This window comes from Neoarius graeffei, chromosome 19, assembly GCF_027579695.1.
Source record: "Neoarius graeffei isolate fNeoGra1 chromosome 19, fNeoGra1.pri, whole genome shotgun sequence".
NCBI lineage: Eukaryota > Metazoa > Chordata > Actinopteri > Siluriformes > Ariidae > Neoarius > Neoarius graeffei.
Window position 1 is genome coordinate 20,591,355 of NC_083587.1, and position 21,797 is coordinate 20,613,151.

Below are 21,797 nucleotides of genomic sequence, written 5' to 3' on the forward strand. Positions count from 1 at the left end.
AATCTGTGATCAGAAGATTCACAAGAGCAGTCCGAGTGTGAGGAAATGGACTCAAACTGAAGCACATGTGAGTGCAGACGAAGAGTTTTGAGCAGAAACAGAGTAAATTTGCACATGAGCAGGAACTGAGAGGGGGGCGGGCAGGTTTAGAGGGGAAACATTACAAAATCTGAATGTGAAGTGAATAAATACTGCTCTCAAATTGAAAGACCACACACACACACACACACACACACACACACAGCTCATCACCGAGAAAAGGAATTCCTCAGGCTGCATGTTTGATGTTTATTTTCAAGAGCTCCTCCTGCATTGCACTGATGATGACAGACAAGCCGAAGTCCAAACTCAAAGAGACAAAAGTCACTCACACACACACACACACACACACACACACACACACACACACACACACACACACACACAGAGAAACAAGAGGACATACACACGTTTGTATACGCACATGCATCACAATGTCCACAGGGCTGTGTACCGCAGTGTGATAGATACAGACAGAAACAGTGTCTCTGGTTTCCATGCATCGAATCTGGATGCTGATTGGCTCCTCGTTCCCGTCCTTCACAGCATGGCACATTCTGATTGGCCGTTTTCTTTGCGAGATGACTCCCTTCCCATCCCATCCCATCCCATCCCCCCACCACTGTCCCCACCCACATTCCCACAGTTGAGTCTTGTCTGAAAAGGCTTTGTAAGTGTGTAGCGAGGCCCTTCGCGGCGCAGGCCAAGTCCACCTCAGTCCAGTTACTTTAGTAAGGCCACAGCAGGCTCGCGTGGGATGGAAACGTCCCTTAAAAAAAAGTGTTAGCTGCCGCCTTGGCAGTCTTGCTCCTGGTGTAGCTACACGCTGGGCCGCTGGCGGGTCGTGTCGTAAGAACGCACTACCTGGGATTGGGACACAACCCCGTGCTCTTCCTGGGAGAATGCGTAACCATCTGGAGAGAACGACAACAACAAAAAAACCACGGTTAATTTCCTCTACTTGACACTTCACTTGAGAATCTCAAATTTCGCTGCAAGACACTCACGTGAGACGGTCTGCTGCACGGAGCTGGAGCGCCCCACGCTGGACGGCGTCTTCCTGAACACCCGAGTCAACAGGTGGGCACGCTCATTCAGACTGGAGACAGAGAGAGAGAGAGAGAGAGAAGTTAATCATCAATCAGAATGCAGAATGGTTCACTGATACACTAATCAAGGGTTCACACTCGGAGATCAAAACACAGAAGAAAAAGTCTAAGAACTGCTTTTAAGGATGCAGATTAAACGTCTGACAGACCGTGACATTTCGCCCAAGATTAGCTTTAACCAGCGTCCATAAAAGCAGCCCAAGGTGACCGACAGGTTAAAGATTAAAACACAGCGCACACAGGAATGACTGACAGATTTTACCACCAATCCTCAATGACAAATCCTCAAGGTCATAGGCTTGGCACAAATACTCTTTGGATATTTGACTGATCAGAATCTACTACCCTACACTGCTACCTTGGAAAGTACCACCACCTTGATGATGTGACATGTCCTCATATGGCATCACATTTAGCGCACTTTTTAGCACACGCTAATTAGTCTTGCTCGGGAAAAAAAAAAAACCCCAGAGAAACAGTGATGGACACGTGAAGCCAATCTCCAGATCTTTTCACACTGCTGTTCATGCTGCATCAATGTAACACGCTTGGAGGAAAGCGCTATCTGCTCTCTTCCACATATATAAGCTCATAGATTCCTACGATTGGCTAGTGTCACTCTGATTGACAGGGGAGAGAGAGCATAGCAAACTTCTGACCACGGGAAACTCAATCTCTCAAGCTAACATCTGTTTATCATCATTTTTGAAGAATGACTGGAATGAAAGCATTTTCTACAGTGAGAAGAAGGACATGCTATCCTTCCATCAAATTTGGACAAAATAAGACGCTTGGAAAACAGCTACCTTCCAAATGGGACAGACTTTATCTCGTGAATGTGCTTTTGCTGCCTACCTAGGGAGCAATTTCCTGATTAGAAGACGGCATATAATTCTGAAACATCTGCTTAGTGCTGTCTTGAAATTGTTTTTCATGACAACCTGCCATTACCATCTGTTGTTCTTTGTTAAAACGTAAAAATCAGTATAAAAATGACGTTTTACCCAAATTTATGCCTTCAAAGTGGAGCTGTCTGATTTGCCCTGAACTCCAAATGGAATTTGGTTTCTGAATGAAGTGGAACCCAAGGGCGCTCGGCCCATTCTATGATAAACAGACCCTAAAAAGATAGAGTGATGACTCCAAGTGATGATCCCTGTGATGATACCACGATGTCTCCCCATAAATCAGATGAAAGCAATTCCGTCTATAAACAGTGGGGAATGATGTAAATCCCAGCCGTAATGGAAGATGTCCAAAGCTGCTCAAGGTTACAGAGGCATAGTGTACGTTAGAGGAACTTGGGGGGGGGTTGGAGAAAACACGCAATACTGGTGCTGGAAGGACGCCTCGATATATTTGGCCTCATCATGAAAGCGGTCTGCAACCGTAACCGTGGCATGACGGTCTGCCAAAGAAAATGCCATCTGCTAAACAGATGACCGGTCAGATGAGGTGAGTGATGGAGAGATAAATAAATAAATAAATGGAAATGCGCAGAGGTTTTGCCGGAAATCCGAGCTCCGTGTTCCTCAGTCGTTCCACTGGAGTCCTTTTTTCAAAACAGAAGGTGAAGCTTTGTTTCTGCACATCGTTTTGCAGATCACATTACTCAGGAAAAAAACCAAACAAACATCTTTCTACTACTCCCGAACTCCTTGGGTGGATAAAGTACCAAGTCTAAACTTTTAACACACGCTATTTCGGAGTCTAAACCACAGCCCAACACACAAGTTTAAAATACGTAGCAATTCTTGAACTCGGTCCAATATTGCATGTTTACTGTATTAAATGAGCTTAATTAGCTTGCACAGGAGAAACCGAGCAGAAAGCCGAACCGAGGCGTCGGGCCAAATACCGTCCTCATTAGAAGTCAATTTTAAGTCAGCGCATTAAACCAGCTACAAATCTTACTGCCAAAGTCTGAGTTAAATCAAGATCTACAGGCTTCCACTACTTGAGCTATATCTGTAGGAAAATTCAACACGCCTCTATTCCATAAACACGTACAGAATAAATATTAGGGCTGTCAGAATCAATTTCACACCTTTACATAATATTTACATAGCCAGGAGGCAAAGGAGCAATGTTGGCTATGGTCTCTAGGTAGGAGGGGCATGTTCTCTCTCCCCTATCAATCACAGCAACACTTGTCAATCATGGATGTCTGTTAGCTCATGTATGCAGAAGAGGGCAGATAACACTGTCCTCAGAAGCCCTGTGATGTAGAATGAGCAGAAAAAAAACAAAAAACGCTGGCTTCACATGTCTTGGATGGATCACATGATACCCTTCACCCTCCCGAGATGGTGGCGGGTGGGAAATACCGTATATACTCCTTTTATATTTCAGAGATTCAAAAAGTGACATTATTTCACTTCCTGTGGTTTATGAGGTACGCATTAAAAAAATGATACAATTATAGCCTCAATTATTACGTTGATTAAAATTCAAGGGCAATTTAAAAGGAATCTGACAGCCCTGATATAAACACATACATTTCCTACACACACAGAACTACGGTACATTTCCTGAGTTACAATACACACACCCAGTTCTTACAGCCACACGAACCTGACCAGCTCAGGGCCATCTGGCAATGCACAGTGTGAAGAAACGTAGAAAAACAGAAAAAATACATGTCAGATGAGATAAAGGAGGCGAGGTGAGAGGACAAAGAATGAGGATGAGGAGGTAGAGTTCACTCTGTATGTGTGTAATGAAGCACACGCAGGCAGGTGAGCTCTACCTGTGGATGTCCGACTCTAGGCACGCTGCAAACCTACGGCACTGCAGCCTTGGGCCTGTGGACCGTCAGTGTGGGGATTAAACACACATTATACAAAAAAAAATAATAATTAACCATGGATAAACAACACATGGGTGCAGCTTTAATAATAAGACAATGCAGACAATAAATGAAAGTCCCAGGAATCATGGCTTAAAATATTTTGGTGTGATACTGATCTGAGAACTATGGAGGTGTGGCCTAATATTCTAATGAGCATGCCTGATTGACATCCAACCTTTTGAGACTCTGGTACAATGACACAAGCGCGGAGAAACAGAATCAGGAGAGTTCAAATGCACATGAATGAAATGATGATCACCAGGTGAGAGTTCACTTTGACGAGTTAGTATTTCCTCATGAGTTAGCATCCTCATGCTCGGTCGCTGAGAGCGAAATGGACTGTTCAAGTGAGAAGGCAATGTTTTGATAAATGATAGGATTCCTGGCAAATTTCCAACTGTTCAGATGTGTTCTGAGATTTCGACTTTTTGTCATTAACAGCAATTTTTAAACTGCTTGTGTGTTTTTAAACCCATTACCTGACTTGTGTACATCTGTTTAGTATTGAAATTCTTTGGTAATATATGATGAATGGGTTTTAAACGTGTGTGTGTGTGTGTGTGTGTGTGTGTGTGTGTGTGTGTGTGTGTGTGTGTGTGTGTGTGTGTGTGCACGACCTCATATCTACCTCAGGGAAACAGGAAATGATTAAAGGCAAGAGCCAACATTTCTGGTGACTGAATTAAATGAAAAAAATAATCTGTTTGCAAATCTTTAAAATGTTTTGGGGTGTCAATAATTTTAATATTATGTACAAAATTTTGAACAAGTATTTGAGAATTTAACAAATATCTGGAATTTCTTTTATTGTCTGAGTGGAACATTTGAATGATTGTGCTTATTTTATGCAAACGTACAGTACTGTGCAAAAGTCTTAGCCCCCTTTTTTTCATACAAACTTTATAGATTTCTATTTTATGACCTCTACATTATCGAGGCAGTACAAAAACATTTTTAGAGTCCAAACGTTCGTTTTCCAGCACAAAATTAAATTTTACAGAACAAAAAAATGTTTGTATCTGAGCAGCATATTCCATAAGAGAGCACTTTTCAGATTAAAAAAGAAAACATAATGAAGGCTGCTGGGTTTTGGTGCAAAATGAAGAAGCGAGTGTGACAGTCAAAGTGTCCAGAAGAACTGGGGCTGGTTCTGTAAGATGCTCAGTAAAACCTACAGCTCGTTTCCACATAACACTGCACTCACTGGACCTCAGACTACTATTTTTATTTTTAAAGCAAAGGGTCGTCTCACACCAAATATTGGCTTTGTTTCATTTATTACGGCTTACTGATTACTGTTTATAGTATTTTTTTAATGTTGAAACATTTCATTTCATTATTTTTAAGTGGTTATTTTTAAGGGGTTTAGGTGGTGTAGTGGTTAGCGCTGTCGCCTCACAGCAAGAAAGTCCTGGGTTCGAGCCCTGGGGCTGGCGAGGGCCTTTCTGTGTGGAGTTTGCATGTTCTCCCCGTGTCCGCGTGGGTTTCCTCCGGGTGCTCCGGTTTCCCCCACAGTCCAAAGACATGCAGGTTAGGTTAACTGGTGACTCTAAATTGAGCGTAGGTGTGAATGTGAGTGTGAATGGTTGTCTGTGTCTATGTGTCAGCCCTGTGATGACCTGGCGACTTGTCCAGGGTGTACCCCGCCTTTCGCCCGTAGTCAGCTGGGATAGGCTCCAGCTTGCCTGCGACCCTGTAGAACAGGATAAAGCGGCTAGAGATAATGAGATGAGATGAGATTTTTAAGTGATTTTTGTCCTACAGCATTTCTTTACATGCGCCTTTTGCACAGTATTGTGTATAGTCACATTTATATGAATGGTGCCAATAATTCTGGAGGGCAGTGGATGTGAAAGGGACTAGAAGTATAGATTTAGATGCAGTATCTGAGCTTTGGTAGGTGACAGAGTGTGCACTATAGAGGCTATAACCTGCGAGGAAGTAAGGATCCTCCACAGACAAGTGTCGATTTTTAAAGATCTTTGTGTGTGTGTGTGTGTGTGTGTGTGTGTGTGTGTGTGTGTGTGTGTGTGTGTGTGTGTGTGTGTGTGTGGCAGAAACGCCTAAATTTTAACATAAATTTTCATTTAAAAAATTGAAAATTTCAAATTCATAACTACCATTTGACAGAGAGAATTTGGTCTGGCTCTGAAGTAAACTCTTACACAGAGCCGGTACACATACAATGTGCCTCGACACTTTTTCTCTCAGTGCTGTTTGGGAATCTGTTTTCTTTATGTTCTCTGGACAATCGCTTATTTTACAGCACTGAGAGAAATGGTACGGTTATCAAATTGCACCATGTATATAAAAATATATAAAAAGAAAATCAGCTCCCCAGCATACCTGTCAACCCTCCCGTTTTTCCCGGGAAATCCCTTATTTTGACTTATTTCCCGCTGTCTTCCCGTTTTTTTATTTTACCAAAAATATCCCGTATTTTCACATTATATAAAAGTCGGTAGGTCCAGAATTCATGACGCGCCTCTGACAGGAGTTTACAGCAGGAAGTCGGGCCATGAATTCACGTCCCCGCCCTCTCCAGTACAGCAGGTGGCAGTCTAGTAATTACACATTGATTTTAATTGCATGTCTGTGAAGAAGACTGTCAGAACCATAGCGCTAGTCTGACCCATAGATTTACATAGAAGACTAGATTCCTCACCGCGTATTCCAGAACGTCCGCACAGGGCGGCCATCTTACCACAGACAAGGGGTATGGACATAGACATCCTATGGGTATGAAGACTTACGCAAGCCCAGCCCAGCACTCACATTATGATTTACAGGAAATCAAAGTACTGACTTTGATGACAAGCTGATGTGTGTGTCTGTTTTAATTGTAGATGTTTATATCAGTATGTTTAGTTTTATTTTAACTGCACATTGGAGCCTAGTCAAATGAAATTTCAATCTTCTGTGCTAACATATATTGACTTTGACATGAGAATCAGCTTTGAATGTTCTTTTTGTAAATGTAAAGATATCTTTTTATCCTTGGAAGTATAACCACGTGATTGATTAAATGCTTTTTTTGTCACAAACTACCGTGAGTCGCTGTCACTGTTTTATACTATTACTTACTCGGACAGTGCATTTGTTATTATGCTATGATGTGAGTTTACATTTGTTATTATGCGATGCTGTGAGTGCATTAGGTTTTTGAGGTGGATGAAGTATTTCTGAAGTTTCAGAAGTGAGTAAGCTGTTTATTTAACTTTAGCTTCCCCTACGGCCCTATCACATGTAAAAATATTTTCACTAAAAATTGGAAATAAATTGTATGGTTATTTGTCCTAAGGCCGCAGTTATCCATAAGTAAGCAGTGTTAGGCTTCTCACAGCATAGGAATTTCAGCATGCATCCTGTCTTACAGTCTGTAGTATACTGAAATATTTTCGCCAAGCTATGCGTATTTTTTTTAAACATAAAATGATTATTCATCATTAATATCATAAATACATACTTCCGTTTGTTTGTTTTTATATAACAAACCAAACTGTTTGAATATCGATTGAAATTTGAGGAAGTTACGGTCATCTGAAAAGTGCATATCGCTACCAACACAATGTAATGGGTAAGCCAGCTGTCTGAGGTAAGATGGCCGCCATGTGCGGACGTTCGACTTCGTTGACGGGCAACGGGGACGAGGCATCTAGTCTTCTATGTAAATCTATGGTCTGACCAAGGTCACTGCTCGGAACTTCTCACAAAACTAAAAGATGGTCGTAATTCTTTCCTCAGGGAGCGAGTTTCAGTAGACGGCGAGACTAGAGACATGAATAAAGGAGCGAGGCAAAACCAAAAAAGGTGTATTGCCGCTACTTGCCCAAATGGCAGGACGAATTTAATTTTGTGAAGAAAAGTCAGTTTGCTTACCGACTTTCTGAAATTTTCCCTTATTTTGAGTTAAAATCTGGAAACTATCCCTTTTTTTCAAACCTCAAAGTTGACAGGTATGCTCCCCAGGCCTCTATAGCTACGGAGTAAAACTTATGCAAATGTTCCACAAGATTAGCTCCGCCCACTTAGCACTGCAAAGCGTTCTACTTTCTATTACATATTAAACATTAACCATGATTTTGGTTCCCTGGGGCTTTAAATAAAGAGAAATAACTAATGAAGAAGCTGTATCTTAATGACATGACACACATTTACACACACACACACACACACACATCTCACTCAAAAAAAAAGGCTGTCTACACACTGAATGCGAGCTCGATACTGAATTGATGTGGTGAATTGGAACGTTTGGATCGAGACACACACCTGCGGCCGCTGGCATCTCTGAGGACGGCTGCGCCAGGATCGACAGCCCGCGCCTCCAACTCCTGCACCTCCTCTAAGAGAGTCTTCTTTACTGTACGCCTCCCTCTGAACAGATACACACAATATGATCACAAATTGATGGCGTTTGATTTTGAATATGTACACTACCATTCAAAAGTTTGGGGTCACTTTGAAATGTCCTTATTTTTGAAAGAAAAGCACTGTTCTTTTCAATGAAGATCACTTTAAACTAATCAGAAATGCACTCTATACATTGCTAATGTGGTAAATGACTATTCTAGCTGCAAATGTGTGGTTTTTGGTGCAATATCTCCATAGGTGTATAGAGGCCCATTTCCAGCAACTCTCACTCCAGTGTTCTAATGGTACAATGTGTTTGCTCATTGCCTCAGAAGGCTAATGGATGATTAGAAAACCCTTGTACAATCATGTTAGCACAGCTGAAAACAGTTGAGCTCTTTAGAGAAGCTATAAAACTGACCTTCCTTTGAGCAGATTGAGTTTCTGGAGCATCACATTTGTGGGGTTGATTAAATGCTCAAAATGGCCAGAAAAATGTCTTGACTAGATTTTCTGTTCATTTTACAACTTATGGTGGTAAATAAAAGTGTGACTTTTCATGGAAAACACAAAATTGTCTGGGTGACCCCAAACTTTTGAACGGTAGTGTACCGGTATGTTTGCTACCGGATTGTATACTGGAAACCGTGTCTGTGGGTTACTCACGCGTTCCATGCCACATCTTTGACCAGGCACGCAGCCGGCACCAATATCAACCCCAGCCAGAAGCTCCAGCACTGCATGACCTTGCCGGCCTGCAGAGAACCCCCCCAATAAACAAAAATAACATTAGAACAACATCGTGACAACCCTAATCAGGAAACCTCCCTGTCTGGTCACCCACACAGCTGCAGCTGGACACGGTGACCTCTGACCCCTGCCGTGTGGGGGTTAATCATCACATCAGATGCTGTCTCCGGCTAGGACTCCCTCTCTCCGTCCTCTTTATCACCCTCCCCCTCACACTGCAGCACTTGGTGATGAGTAACTATACATGGGATACGTGGGCTATGTCTGTACTGTAAAATTCAGTACAACACGCTCAGAAAAGATGCTTGTAATAAGCAAAATAAAAATTACAAATACATCCGAAGTCCATTTCATATCGATGAAAAAGTTTTTCATGGTCTTACAATATAACAGCATTTCTATAGTGTAAAAAAGCTTTAGCTAGCATGTAGCACTGAAGTCTTTGATAAGAATAACACACACACACACACACACACACACAATGAAAATATGATAAACGTATCTGGAATGTCAACATTTACCTCAGATATGTTGGCAAATTACAAAAAAAAAAAAAACTTTGTACAACTAAATTTAAGCTGTAACTATATTTCGCATTAACTGTAAGCTAAACTCAGAGGATGCAATGTTGAGAAATAATAGTGTGTGTGGTACACTGTTGTAAAAGTCACAAGGTCACAGCCCAATCTTTTTAATTTTACATACATTTTATGTTGACTTTAAAACGGCACTTCATGTCTCCTATTACTGTAGCACAGTTTAGTTTTTGTCCCATTAGCACAGCCACTTTATTTTCCACCATGTTCATGTCTCCTAGAGCGTCTGTGGGATTTTTCACGTCATGTTAGCACCAAGCTAACGCGGTTCCTTCCCATAATCACCACATAGTTTGTAGAGTCAAAACACTAACGAATGGGTGTGTTAGAATTAGGCTAAAATGATAATACATACTGATTTGCAGTGTAAGTCACATAACCTGCTAGAAGACACACACACACACACAAAAAAACGAGGCATGTCTGGAAAATAGGGATCTAGATCGTGAGATTTCTCACGACTTCAGGAAGAACGAGCTGTTTTAATCTCGGGCTGATCTGCAGGTATCTGATGAACAGCGTGTGTGTAGACTCATAACTCAAGTTTCCTCCTCAGCTAACAACTGTGATGGACTGGATGCTTTTGAGCCATGAGGAGGCATTTCCTGTGACAGCTGCACGCAGGCCTGGGCAGCCTGTCTCCTAAAGAAAACAGGTCTCTGGCGCACGCGCGCACTCACACGCACACAAGATGGAGCGATATCATTAAGACGCAGTGATGGAAGAAACAGACGTATAACAGAAAGGAAATGAGTGGAAGGATAAAGAGATGAACAGGGACATTTAAGAGAAAAAAAAGGCATATCCCCGTTTCTTTCAGCTCCTTCACTTTGAGAACGAGCAGCTGCAGGGTTACTTGAGCACATTCCCGAATTTTGACATAAATTAAATTAATGGGCCAAGGGCCTTTGGAGAACCCAATCCCCCATCACGTCACAGACTGAGGTCCCGATTTAACCCTGTCTTATCACAGAACTGTATAAATACATACTTATATTTATACAGTATGTACACACACGCATACATAGGCAAACTCAGATGCTCTGCACACACAGTATTGGAAATGCCAGACAGCATTTTGGGTATCTCACAATTCCAAACAGTCCACGGGCTTAACAGGCAGTTTGAAGCGGCGCCTCCAGAGCCGACAGTAAAGCCGGGGGCTCGGGTGACCACATGGCAGGTGCGGGGTCTCTACACCTGGCTGGACGGTCATAAACCGACCCCTGAGCTTCAGCTGTGCTGACACAGAACACCCACAGAGCACTGCCAGGGAGGACAGGCTGTCTCGCTGGCATGTCTTTGTGTGGGAAAGGATGGACATGAACTCAAATTTGAACTCGGACACGCCCTTTAGACATTTGAGTGACCGTATTTATGATTTTTATTATTAAACATAATCGATAAAGTACAGCTTTCTCAGCACGCTTGGCTAAAATTAACAGTGTGTTTACGTCATGTTAACTGATCTTGCCTAGCTAGCTAGTGTTAACAGTACTGTTCTATTAATGACTTAAAAATCCTGTCAGGTTAGCTCATTTTACACGGTTGGCTACTATTCGCTGTTAAGATCAGAAGCAGGTTACAGATGACTGGGGGGAAAGAAATCCTGTTAGGATTTGTTAGCTCACACTATCCAGTTGGCTAGTACGAGCAGTTTACATTTAGAACATTTATATGACAGGAAAATCCCTCAGAAGACATGTCGTATTTGCTCACGTCAATTCAGATTATAAACACTGATGAATATTTATAAATATTAATATCAGCCCAAATCAGACAACAAAAATGACATCAATACAGCACACACAGTTGACGTTAAATCACTGAATTTATGGTTGTTGGTGTTTTTTTTTTTGTGTGTGTGAATATAATATCAAAATAATGTAGCTTTTAGCCCTCGTGGGGCTGCTGGTTGAAGTTAAAGTTTCTTATTTCCTTGAAAAAAATTTCCTGGGCTCCTGAAAAGGTTCCTGAAGTCCAAACATGAACGACATGCCAAGCTAATCAGCAGGCGCTTCATGCTAGCCTGCGCTTCATGCAGTGGGAACATGGCTGAAGTTCCTGAAAAAGTTACAGACTCCCTAAAAAGGAAGCTCTGGGTTTACTTTCTGTCATGAAAACACACAAGTTTCTGAGATTCTGAAAAACCTTAAAAAAAAAACCTGAAATAAGACAAGCTATGGACTACCTGAAGAAAAAAAAAAAAAAGATTCCTGTCATGAAAACACACACACACACACACACCTGAGGTTCCTGAGTTTCTAAAATGCTGACTGCGTCCTTAAATGATTCCGGCATTGAGAACATACCTGAAGTTCCTCAGTTCCTTTAAAGTGCCTGTGTACCTAAAAGGTTCCTGAATTGAAAACGCGCCTGAATTCCTTGAGTTTCTGAAAAAAAAACTTCCCGTGTTCCTGAAATGGTGCCTGCAATGAGAACACACCTGACATTCCCGAGTCCCTAAAAAAGTTCCTGTAGGGACAACAGTTTTTCTGAAATAGTGCCTGCACTGAGAACATACCTAAGATATGTGAAAAGTTTCCTGTGGTAGTATTATGTCTAAAGAAATCTAATTTCTTGGGTTCCTGAGGTTGCGAACGTTCATGTGGTGAAAGGGCACCTACTGATTGGGTGTTATCATTATATAGTATGATAGTGTGTGGGGAAAACAAGTGTGTGTGTGTGTGTGTGTATGTACTTGCCTGGCCCAGCATGTCTGGGGCAATGGGAATATGTGGCCAGATAAAGGAATAAACAGCAAAGAAGAGCATCCAGAGCACCATGCTGCCCCAAACAGCCAAATGAGAGAACTGCACACAGAGAGAGAGAGAGAGAGAGAGAGAGAGAAAGTAGGGGAAGAGAAAGAGAAAAAAAAAAGTGTCATGGTCATTCTTAGACCTAATCCAGACAGGGGCCACCCCACTGCCCAGCTGTACACCCGCCTGCCTGCCCGCCTGCCTACTTTTTTCTCTTTCTCTCTCTCTTTCTCTGTAATGAGACCCTGTGTGAATTCTTCAGGGAGCCTGCTGCATTAAAGGGGCTTGGCTGTGTGGACAGCTGAACGGACAAGCCATATCGACACCACCTCATCCCAATCCACACACACATATATATACACACGCATACATATATGAGTGTGTAAATGAGAACATGGAAGCAGAGTATATGGGTATAGCGTAATGTAATCACCATCCATCTAAAGACGTGGCATATTCCTGACACATTTTCTGGGCTCACATAAGGGCAGACATTTAAACGAGCACGGAAAATAAGTTTCCCGTCAAGCTCGGTGTGTGTCATAATGATCTCATGGCGCGTTCGAAATCCTGACCTATTACACACAGCACACCCATAATAGCAAATTCACTGGACTCCGGCGGACAGAGGAGCGCTCTGAATCCGTGTTTAAAATTTGATCATAAATCATAACTTTAAACAAGCACCATATTGTTTGTACACATCATCCATCAAACTTACAAAGAGCAACATCAGAATTGTACTGAAATGTTATCATTGTCCATACTTTTGCTCTTATTATTTAATAAGTATTGTTTTGTTGGCAGAAAAAAAAATGCTCATTCAGTACCACATCTTCTGGCACCAGAGAATGTGAATGTTTTTCATTAGTCAATGGTACAGGTTCTGTTAAATGTGCTCTGCATCAACAGGAACCAATGCTGCGCTCGAGGCGAACTTGTAATTCCCCACCTACAACTGGGGTAAAAAACAAATAAACAAAAACCTACCAAACACCCTCAATTTGAAATTCCAACTCACCAGCTTGAATCTTCTCAACAACTTCTACTCGTTCCTTCCTTGTTTATGGAGTGACATCAAGTCAACATGGCCGCTTGTGGCCCTTCTAGCAGTATTTTTTTTTTAATCCGTTAATATACAAATCACAGTACTTGATTAAATTGAAGACCATACTAATCATTGTTTTGAGTTGAAGTAATCATCAACATTAGAGTTATTGCTAACATTAGCTGGCTAGCTTGTTGCTAATGCTACTCGTTGCTGTTTGTTGGCTAGCTTGTTGCTAACACTACCTGCTATTGTCCTCTGTCGCTGCGGTGCTGAAATTTCAGTCCAACATGTTGCATAAATGTCTAAAGTTCACTACAGTATCACAAACGCACCATTAAACTTGTACTCCATTCTGAAAATCGTTAGATTTTCAGAATTCCCAGTTGGAAACTGTTGTTCAACTGGAAGGCCAACTTAAGTTGAAGTTCCAATTCAGAAAGTTCACCAAACCTCAAGCTCAAAATCCAAGATGGCTGCTCTGTGTATCAACAGTAAAGGTGATGACACAATGGGCAACTTTTTGGGCAATGCTGCTGGGCAATCGTGCTTTGACACTTTCGCATTGAGATTGGGCAACATCATTTCTATCTGAATGATTTTGATAATTTTGGGGAACTTTTTAAGATCATCCAATCAGAGTGCTAGCAGCAAATCACATGACCACCTCAGAGCTTCTGAAATTTTCAGCAAAGATGGCAGCGTCTCCGGCAGTGAAGCAAACAAAGAGAGACAACTTGTATCTTTTTATGGCGGAAAGTTTTCATGTGTAAACCCAAACTGGTGAATTTACCTCATCAAATGTTTAGAAAACCAACAGACATCTATTTTTTTGTGCTCAGGTTGTAATTAAGACATTGGTTTTTTTTTTTTCCCAGTTAAGTGTAAACTGCTGTTAACTAACTACCGCTCCACAGAGATTGGATGGGATTTAACTAACTAGCGGTGGTTTTTGCTAACAGTTAGTTGAAAGTTATCGCTAGCTATGTAGGGATAATGTTAGCTCTCTTGCGTCAAGTTAAAAGTGATGGGTAGCTCATGATTTTTTTTTTTTGAGAGTTGTAATACAGATTGGACAATAAGTTAGACAATCTAATTCACACACAGAGCACGACTACTTGTGGAACCCGAGGGTGAAACAATACAAACTTCGGGATCTGACAAGCCTTTCAGGAGCTCTGCCACGCCCTTTTCCTCCTCGGCAGCATCTCCTGGTCCATTCCCTTTTTCTGTTTTGCAGAGATGAGAATTAAACCATCATGTTTTTGTGGTGTGTCAGTTATTAGTTATAGCATATGTGATTGAGGCTAGTAGCATTTTTAAAGAGATTTTTTTAAAAAGTGTTTATTATGTACAGAATGTGGTTATTTTGACTTATAAATGTTAAAATAATGGGAAATTATCTTTTGACCAGAGGATCTATTCAGTTTTGTTGCAGAAGTGAGACTTACTTGAGCGAAATAAAGGCTGAAGCCAAGATAAGTGACAACGGCAAATGTTTCAGAGTCCATCTTTGCGGTGTCCGTCTCCCTGGCGCTAGACTTGCTCTTATCTGATTGGTTGTTGCCAATTGTCAGTTGCCCTAATTAGATACCCTGCGTCTCACCTGGTTGTCCATTGCTGGCAACACTGCCCAAAAAGTTGCCTCGTGCATCATCACCTTAAGAAAGCTGTAGTGATATACTGTTTATTTGTATTTCGATCTTCTTTGTCTCATCTCATCTCATTATCTCTAGCCGCTTTATCCTGTTCTACAGGGTCGCAGGCAAGCTGGAGCCTATCCCAGCTGACTATGGGCGAAAGGCGGGGTACACCCTGGACAAGTCGCCAGGTCATCACAGGGCTGACACATAGACACAGACAACCATTCACACTCACATTCACACCTACGGTCAATTTAGAGTCACCAGTTAACCTAACCTGCATGTCTTTGGGGGAAACCGGAGCACCCGGAGGAAACCCACGCGGACACGGGGAGAACATGCAAACTCCACACAGAAAGACCCTCGCCGGCCACGGGGCTCAAACCTGGACCTTCTTGCTGTGAGGCGACAGCGCTAACCACTACACCACCGTGCCGCCACTACTGTGTAATATCAACTGGTATTGTGAACAACAGCTAACCTGGCTTGAACTGGTATTGCGAATTGCTGGGATTGGTTTTCTGACTTATTGTACTGGAACACAGTCAGCTCAGGTGTGACGTCATTCCCAGTTTCTGAGGTGAACAAAACTGGGCATTATATAAGTGTGGGCGGAGCTAGCAGCACTACACACAAGGGCGGCTGGTGCATAAGGGCGATTGGGCGACGCACTGCCAAAACGAAAAAAAAAAAGCTTTTTTTCTTTTTTTAAAACAAACTTTCACCAGCGCTGCTCGAGGCCATTTTAATCTGTCTCTGGGTATCATTGTCCAATCAGGGTGGTCTTGCTTCTAGAGTGCCGCCCCTTTTGGGGCGATTTCAGTCACGCTGAAAATCACCCAAGAGTTCACTGATAGAGTCCCATGTTAATATATATTTTTTCTCCTGACTGACACTTCAATGCAATCTCTATGGGTTCCGGGGGGGGCTTGCCCTAACGTGCTTACGTCACTGCGCAGCACGGCAAAGTTGCGTTCGATCCCATAGACATAAACATAGACGCCGCATTCTGCGTAGAATCATACGTCAGTCTCGCCGCCATATTGGATGTGGCAAAGTGGAGATTCTTCAACCGTCTCTGCTGCGTTTAACTGTACCAACAGGTTTACCATCCAAACGAGATCACATGGGATTACCTTTCACAGGTGAGACTGGAAAAATACTTTTCAATACTGTTCCTTCAGTCTTCAGTTTCCCAGCTCATCTCCACCGGGGAGGTGTAGAGTTATAAGCAGTGAGAATTAGATAATACAGTGCCACACTATGATGAACGTTTTTGAACGTATGATGAATGTTTTTAACCTTTCTGAATGTGAAGGAATCAGTGATGTATTTTGTTTTGGTATGACGTTAGAACCTGGCCGAACTCAGTTTGGCGGTCATTCAGCTCACTTTATTCAACGAGAGTAGGTCTGTGTGGTGACTCAATAAATAAAACAGTACATTTTTATTTTCATTCACTATTTCCAGTTTTTCCACTATTTCCATCATTTATCATATTCAGTCTTGTAGGTTGGCTATTGTGGCCTCAGGTTTTGGTAGCTTGCTACGGTATGCTGACTGATTAGCTTACCTGAGCTATCTATCGCGTATCTGTCACTAGTTTGCAGTGTACAGGGTATTTCGCACACTATTTATAACCATCACATTAAAAGTTATATGTGTTGTTTTGATGCCTGTTTGTTTCCCAAATATATACGTGTGTGTCTTAAAGGAACAGTCCACCGTACTTCCATAATGAAATATGCTCATATCTGAATTGAGACGAGCTGCTCCGTACAGCGCATTGATACTGAGCTCCGTATCAATGCGCTGTCGAAGCGCGCAGAAGGTGTTAGTACGCCTGTCATTATAGTGTGGACTTTCCATAGCATAGAAAATCGCTACGTTTCAATTTGTGTAACTGAACTTGTTTCATGTCACTAGTCATATAAACCTATGTAAACAGGAAAAACGCGGAAGAGTTTGGTCGCATCTAACTACAGCCCCCAAAAATACCGTTGGCCATGCTGAGCCTAGCTACATTGCTAACAGGAGTGACAGCACGTCTGACTGACTGGGAGGTCGCGCAAAGCTCGGAGAAGTACGGAGCAGCTCGTCTCAATTCAGAGAAGAACATATTTCATTATGGAAGTACGGTGGACTGTTCCTTTAATGGGTGAATAAAAGGCATCGAGTTAAATATTATTGTAGAAAGGGGCTTTATGAAGTTCAGTCCATTTACTTGCATTAGTTTACGGGGAAGATTTGCCACATCAAATATGGCGGACACTCTGACGTATCCCAGCAACGGGCCACCAGCTCAATGCGGCGTCTATGTTTATATGTCTATGGATGCGGAAAGCAATTCAGTGCGGTCCTTAAAAGAAGTTCCATTTAGTCAGCGATCAAATCGAGCTAAATTGGCAACAAAACAAGCTGGACCCCCCTCGACCAAATCTAAACATAAAACAAATTTCAACAAGGGGGGAAATCATATACTCGAGGTTTTACTAAAACATGGTCCCAGCGCAAATCCTGGTGAGCTGGCTGCGAGGACGCCTCAGCGGTTTTCTGCTCCCCCTGCTTACTTTTCCACCCTGGAGGTGGCTCCACGGACAACACTGCTTGGACGGTCAGTGGAGTTTCGGACATGCATCATTTGTCGGAGAAAATAAAAAAACACGAGTCATCAAAGATTCACATGGGCAGCTGCCTGAAATTTTTGGCTTTTGGGAGAGTGAACATCGCTACACAACCAGATGAGGGCTACAGGCTAGCAGTTCACCGCCACAACGATGAGGTGAGCAAGAACAGGCACATATTAAACTGGCTCACCCAATGCGTGAAATTTTGTGGAGTGTTCGAGTTAGCTCTACGAGGCAAAGATGAAACTGAGGGCTCCAGTCACCGTGGTGTTTTTCTGGGTTTGGTTGACTATTGACTTGCTACCTAGGTCAATTTACTTCAGTCCTGTGGACATTTATGGTCCGTGTAGACATAACGGGGGAAAATTGCCCCCCCCCGAAAAAAAATTCAGGAGCCGCCACTGACTACACATATCGGATTGGCTATGTTTGGTGCTGTTTGTGTTGTCAAGAGCAAGACTGTGCTTTTTACTTCTCAGAAATCTCAGAAGTCGTAAGAGGCCAATAACTTTAGAGCACAAATGAACGGAAATCATTAGAGAGGCTAATTTGTTCCTTCTTCCACACTGAACCTAAGAAAGACATCTTTACATACTGTAAAAATGCAGACGTTTTCCCTGTCATCTCAATTTGCTGGAAAACGAATTGTAGAACCTTGACTTGTTTTGGAAGGAAAAACACCCCAAATATAGCGTTAACAGATTTATTTTAAGCGACTCAAACTAAAACAAACAGTCGTATACATATTTGATTTTAGAATATAAGCAAATATTCTGTATGTTTGAAAGCGTTCGGTGTAAGAAGCCGTACCCTTGTCCATGCTGTGGTCTCCATCCCGGCTTTCAGACATACTGTGACCACCACATACTGTAGAAGGAGAGAGAGAGAGAAAAAGAAAAACAGGGCAGAGAGGATCATAAATAACACTAATGACACACACTTGTCATCCACAAACATTCAGCATTCAGCTAAGCCACATGTACTCACACACACACACACACACACACACACACACACTGAAAACAGTGTTCACATAGACGCCAAATGACTACTGCTTTCAACCACAAACTAACTTACAAAACAGGCTGACATACAGTACAAGCACACACTCGCAGCTCTGGGCGATCTCACACACACACACACACACACACACACACACACACACACACGAACACACATGCACATAAAAGCTGGGAGACGGACACACTCAGACCCCATGAGAGCAATTCATTACAGCTTTAAGAGAACCAGTGTCTAGCATCGCCTCCAACATCTCCAGCATATTTCACACAGTCTGGCACACACACACACACACACACACACACACACACACACACACACACACACACACACACTCCCTTTCAATCAGAATGAAACATGGGTCTGAAAACACACAGGCGAAAGCTAATGACGGCAGGAAGTCTCGTTATGAAAAGCAAAGTCTGGCTGTGATGAGTGGAAGTGGGCTGACCAGATCTGAGCCACAGGAAACCATTTATGTCTTAATAACAAGTGACAGGTAGTCGCTAAAACCGCACGCTATTATACACTTTCATTTTACATTTTAGTGAGGTCCGATTTTTACTTCTGAATTCATCAGGAAACAGTGACACAAAAAACAAACAAAAGAAACAACAACTACAAGTTCAAATGTATAACTGGAAGAAACATGACCACTCAAATCTGAGGTTTTGAGACGTTTGATTGGTAGACAGGCCAATGATGTCATGAAAATGCAAGAACTAGAGAGGTCATGTCTTCTTAAGATTATTTTTTGGGGGGGCTTTTTCCACTTTTATTGGATAGGACAGTGTAGAGACAGGAAATGAGCAGGAGAGAGAGAAGGGGAGGGATCGGGAAATGACCGCGGGTCGGAATCGAACCCGGGTCCCCGGATTTATGGTATGGCGCCTTATCCACCTGAGCCACGACGCCCCCATGTTTTCTTTTCTGATACTGATATCAGCTTGTACCTTGAGTACCACCTGATATCGATAGCTATCTAATATTGTGGGCAGCACGGTGGTGTAGTGGTTAGCGCTGTCGCCTCACAGCAAGAAGGTCCGGGTTCGAGCCCCGTGGCCGGCGAGGGCCTTTCTGTGCGGAGTTTGCATGTTCTCCCCGTGTCCGCGTGGGTTTCCTCCGGGTGCTCCGGTTTCCCCCACAGTCCAAAGACATGCAGGTTAGGTTAACTGGTGACTCTAAATTGACCGTAGGTGTGAATGTGAGTGTGAATGGTTGTCTGTGTCAGCCCTGTGATGACCTGGCGACTTGTCCAGGGTGTACCCTGCCTTTCGCCCGTAGTCAGCTGGGATAGGCTCCAGCTTGCCTGCGACCCTGTAGAAGGATAAAGCGGCTAGAGATAATGAGATGAGATCAAATATTGTTTAAAATAAACACAAAAGAAAGAACTCCTCAGTGCTTAAAAGTATTACATTGCTTAAAAACACCAACTTGACTGTGGCAGCGGGGGCGTGGTCAAGCGCCGGTCTGTGACAGGAGGGCAGAGCCAGGGAAGGTGAGTGGCAGAATCACTACACCTGACGGTAATTAACCTGTGTTTGTGTGTCTTCCCAGTAACCGCGCCCTATTTAAGGAGACAGAGGGAGAGCAGAGGGGACGCTCTTCCCCAGACGAGAACACAGAGTGTGTGTGTGTGTTTCTCTGCAGTAGTTATTGTTAGACTGAAAAGTGTGGCAATAAAGCCTTATAATCACCTGAATCTCTGTCCTGCCGTCCTCTGTGCTCCACCCACACCTAAGGGACTTTCTACAGTGGTGCCGAAACCCGGGAGAAAGGTGGAGCACCAACCCAGCAGCCCCATGGAATCCTCGCCGTTCGCCGACCTGGTCCACGCCCTCGCCACGGCTCAGCAAAGCCAGCACCAGGCACTCGTCACACTCTGAAAGGAACAAGAGCGGCGCTTCGAAGCCCTGGTGCTGGCCCAGCAGGAAGATCGCGAGGCGTTCCGGCATCTCCTCACGTCGGCGGGGTCCACCAGCGCCCCGGCCACGGGCCCGTCTCCCCTCACTGTCACCAAGATGGGCCCGCAGGACGACCCCGAGGCGTTCCTCACATTGTTTGAACAGGTCGCCGAAGCCTCGGGGTGGCCGATGGAGCAGCGCGTGGCGCGCCTCCTCCCCCTCCTGATGGGAGAGGCACAGCTGGCCGCGCTACAGCTCCCCGCCGACCACCGGCTGGCCTACGTGGACCTCCGCTGGGCTGTCCTCCAGCGCATGGGGCGCACACCAGAACAACAGCGCCAGTGCTTCCGCGCGCTGCGATTGGAGGAAGTCGGCCGGCCGTTCGCGTTCAGCCAGCAACTCTGGGACGCCTGCTGGCGGTGGCTGAGGGCCGACGATCGCGACGCCGAGGGAATCGTCGATCAGGTGGTGCTGGAACAGTTCATCACCCGCTTACCAGCAGGAACCGTGGAGTGGGTCCAGTGCCACCGCCCGGCGTCGCTGGATCAGGCAGTCGGACTGGCGGAGGATCATTTGGCAGCTGTTCCGGCGGCAGGACAGCCGACGACGTCTTCTCTTCTCTCCTCTTCTCTCTCTCTTTCTCCCCTCCCTTCTGTGTCCCGTCCTCGCCCCATTCCCCCACCACGGAGACGGGGGCCGGCTCCACCCCAGCCGGCCCGCCGCACCCGTGGTGCCCTCCCGTTTCTCCCTTCTGTGTCTGTCTCTCCCCCCCCTCAGGTGGGTGAGCCCCAGAGCACCGGTGCAGAGGGAAAGCCCGAGCTGGTTTGCTGGCGCTGCGGGGAGCCGGGCCACCTGCAACAACAGTGCACAGCAATGGAGGTGGGCACGGTGGTACGGATCCCCGATGCGCCAGAGGCCGCCCTCGATCGGGCCGGGGTGTATCGCATACCGGTGAGTGTCCAAGGGGCTACATATCAGGCGTTGGTGGATTCTGGTTGCAATCAGACCTCGATCCGCCAAAGCCTGGTGCAAGACGAGGCATTGGGGGGAGCACAGGGGGTGAAGGTGTTTTGTGTGCACGGGGATGTTCACAGCTAC

At 44.1% G+C, this 21,797-nt stretch overlaps 1 protein-coding gene across 9 annotated transcripts in view; it reads right to left on the reverse strand.

Moving 5' to 3' along the window:
- Window positions 1-274: 274 nt before the first annotated feature.
- atp8a2 (ATPase phospholipid transporting 8A2) overlaps window positions 275-21,797 on the reverse strand; it is a 133,639-nt gene continuing 112,116 nt past the window's right edge. For all 9 annotated transcript variants that reach the window (XM_060899835.1, XM_060899840.1, XM_060899836.1 and 6 more), the window contains 6 exons: window positions 18,586-18,642; window positions 12,404-12,511; window positions 9,019-9,107; window positions 8,272-8,376; window positions 1,047-1,138; window positions 275-953 (listed from right to left, as the gene is read on the reverse strand). In XM_060899835.1, coding sequence (XP_060755818.1) covers window positions 859-953; window positions 1,047-1,138; window positions 8,272-8,376; window positions 9,019-9,107; window positions 12,404-12,511; window positions 18,586-18,642 — 546 coding nt within the window. In that variant the 3' untranslated portion in view covers window positions 275-858. The remainder of the gene's footprint in view (window positions 954-1,046; window positions 1,139-8,271; window positions 8,377-9,018; window positions 9,108-12,403; window positions 12,512-18,585; window positions 18,643-21,797) is intronic.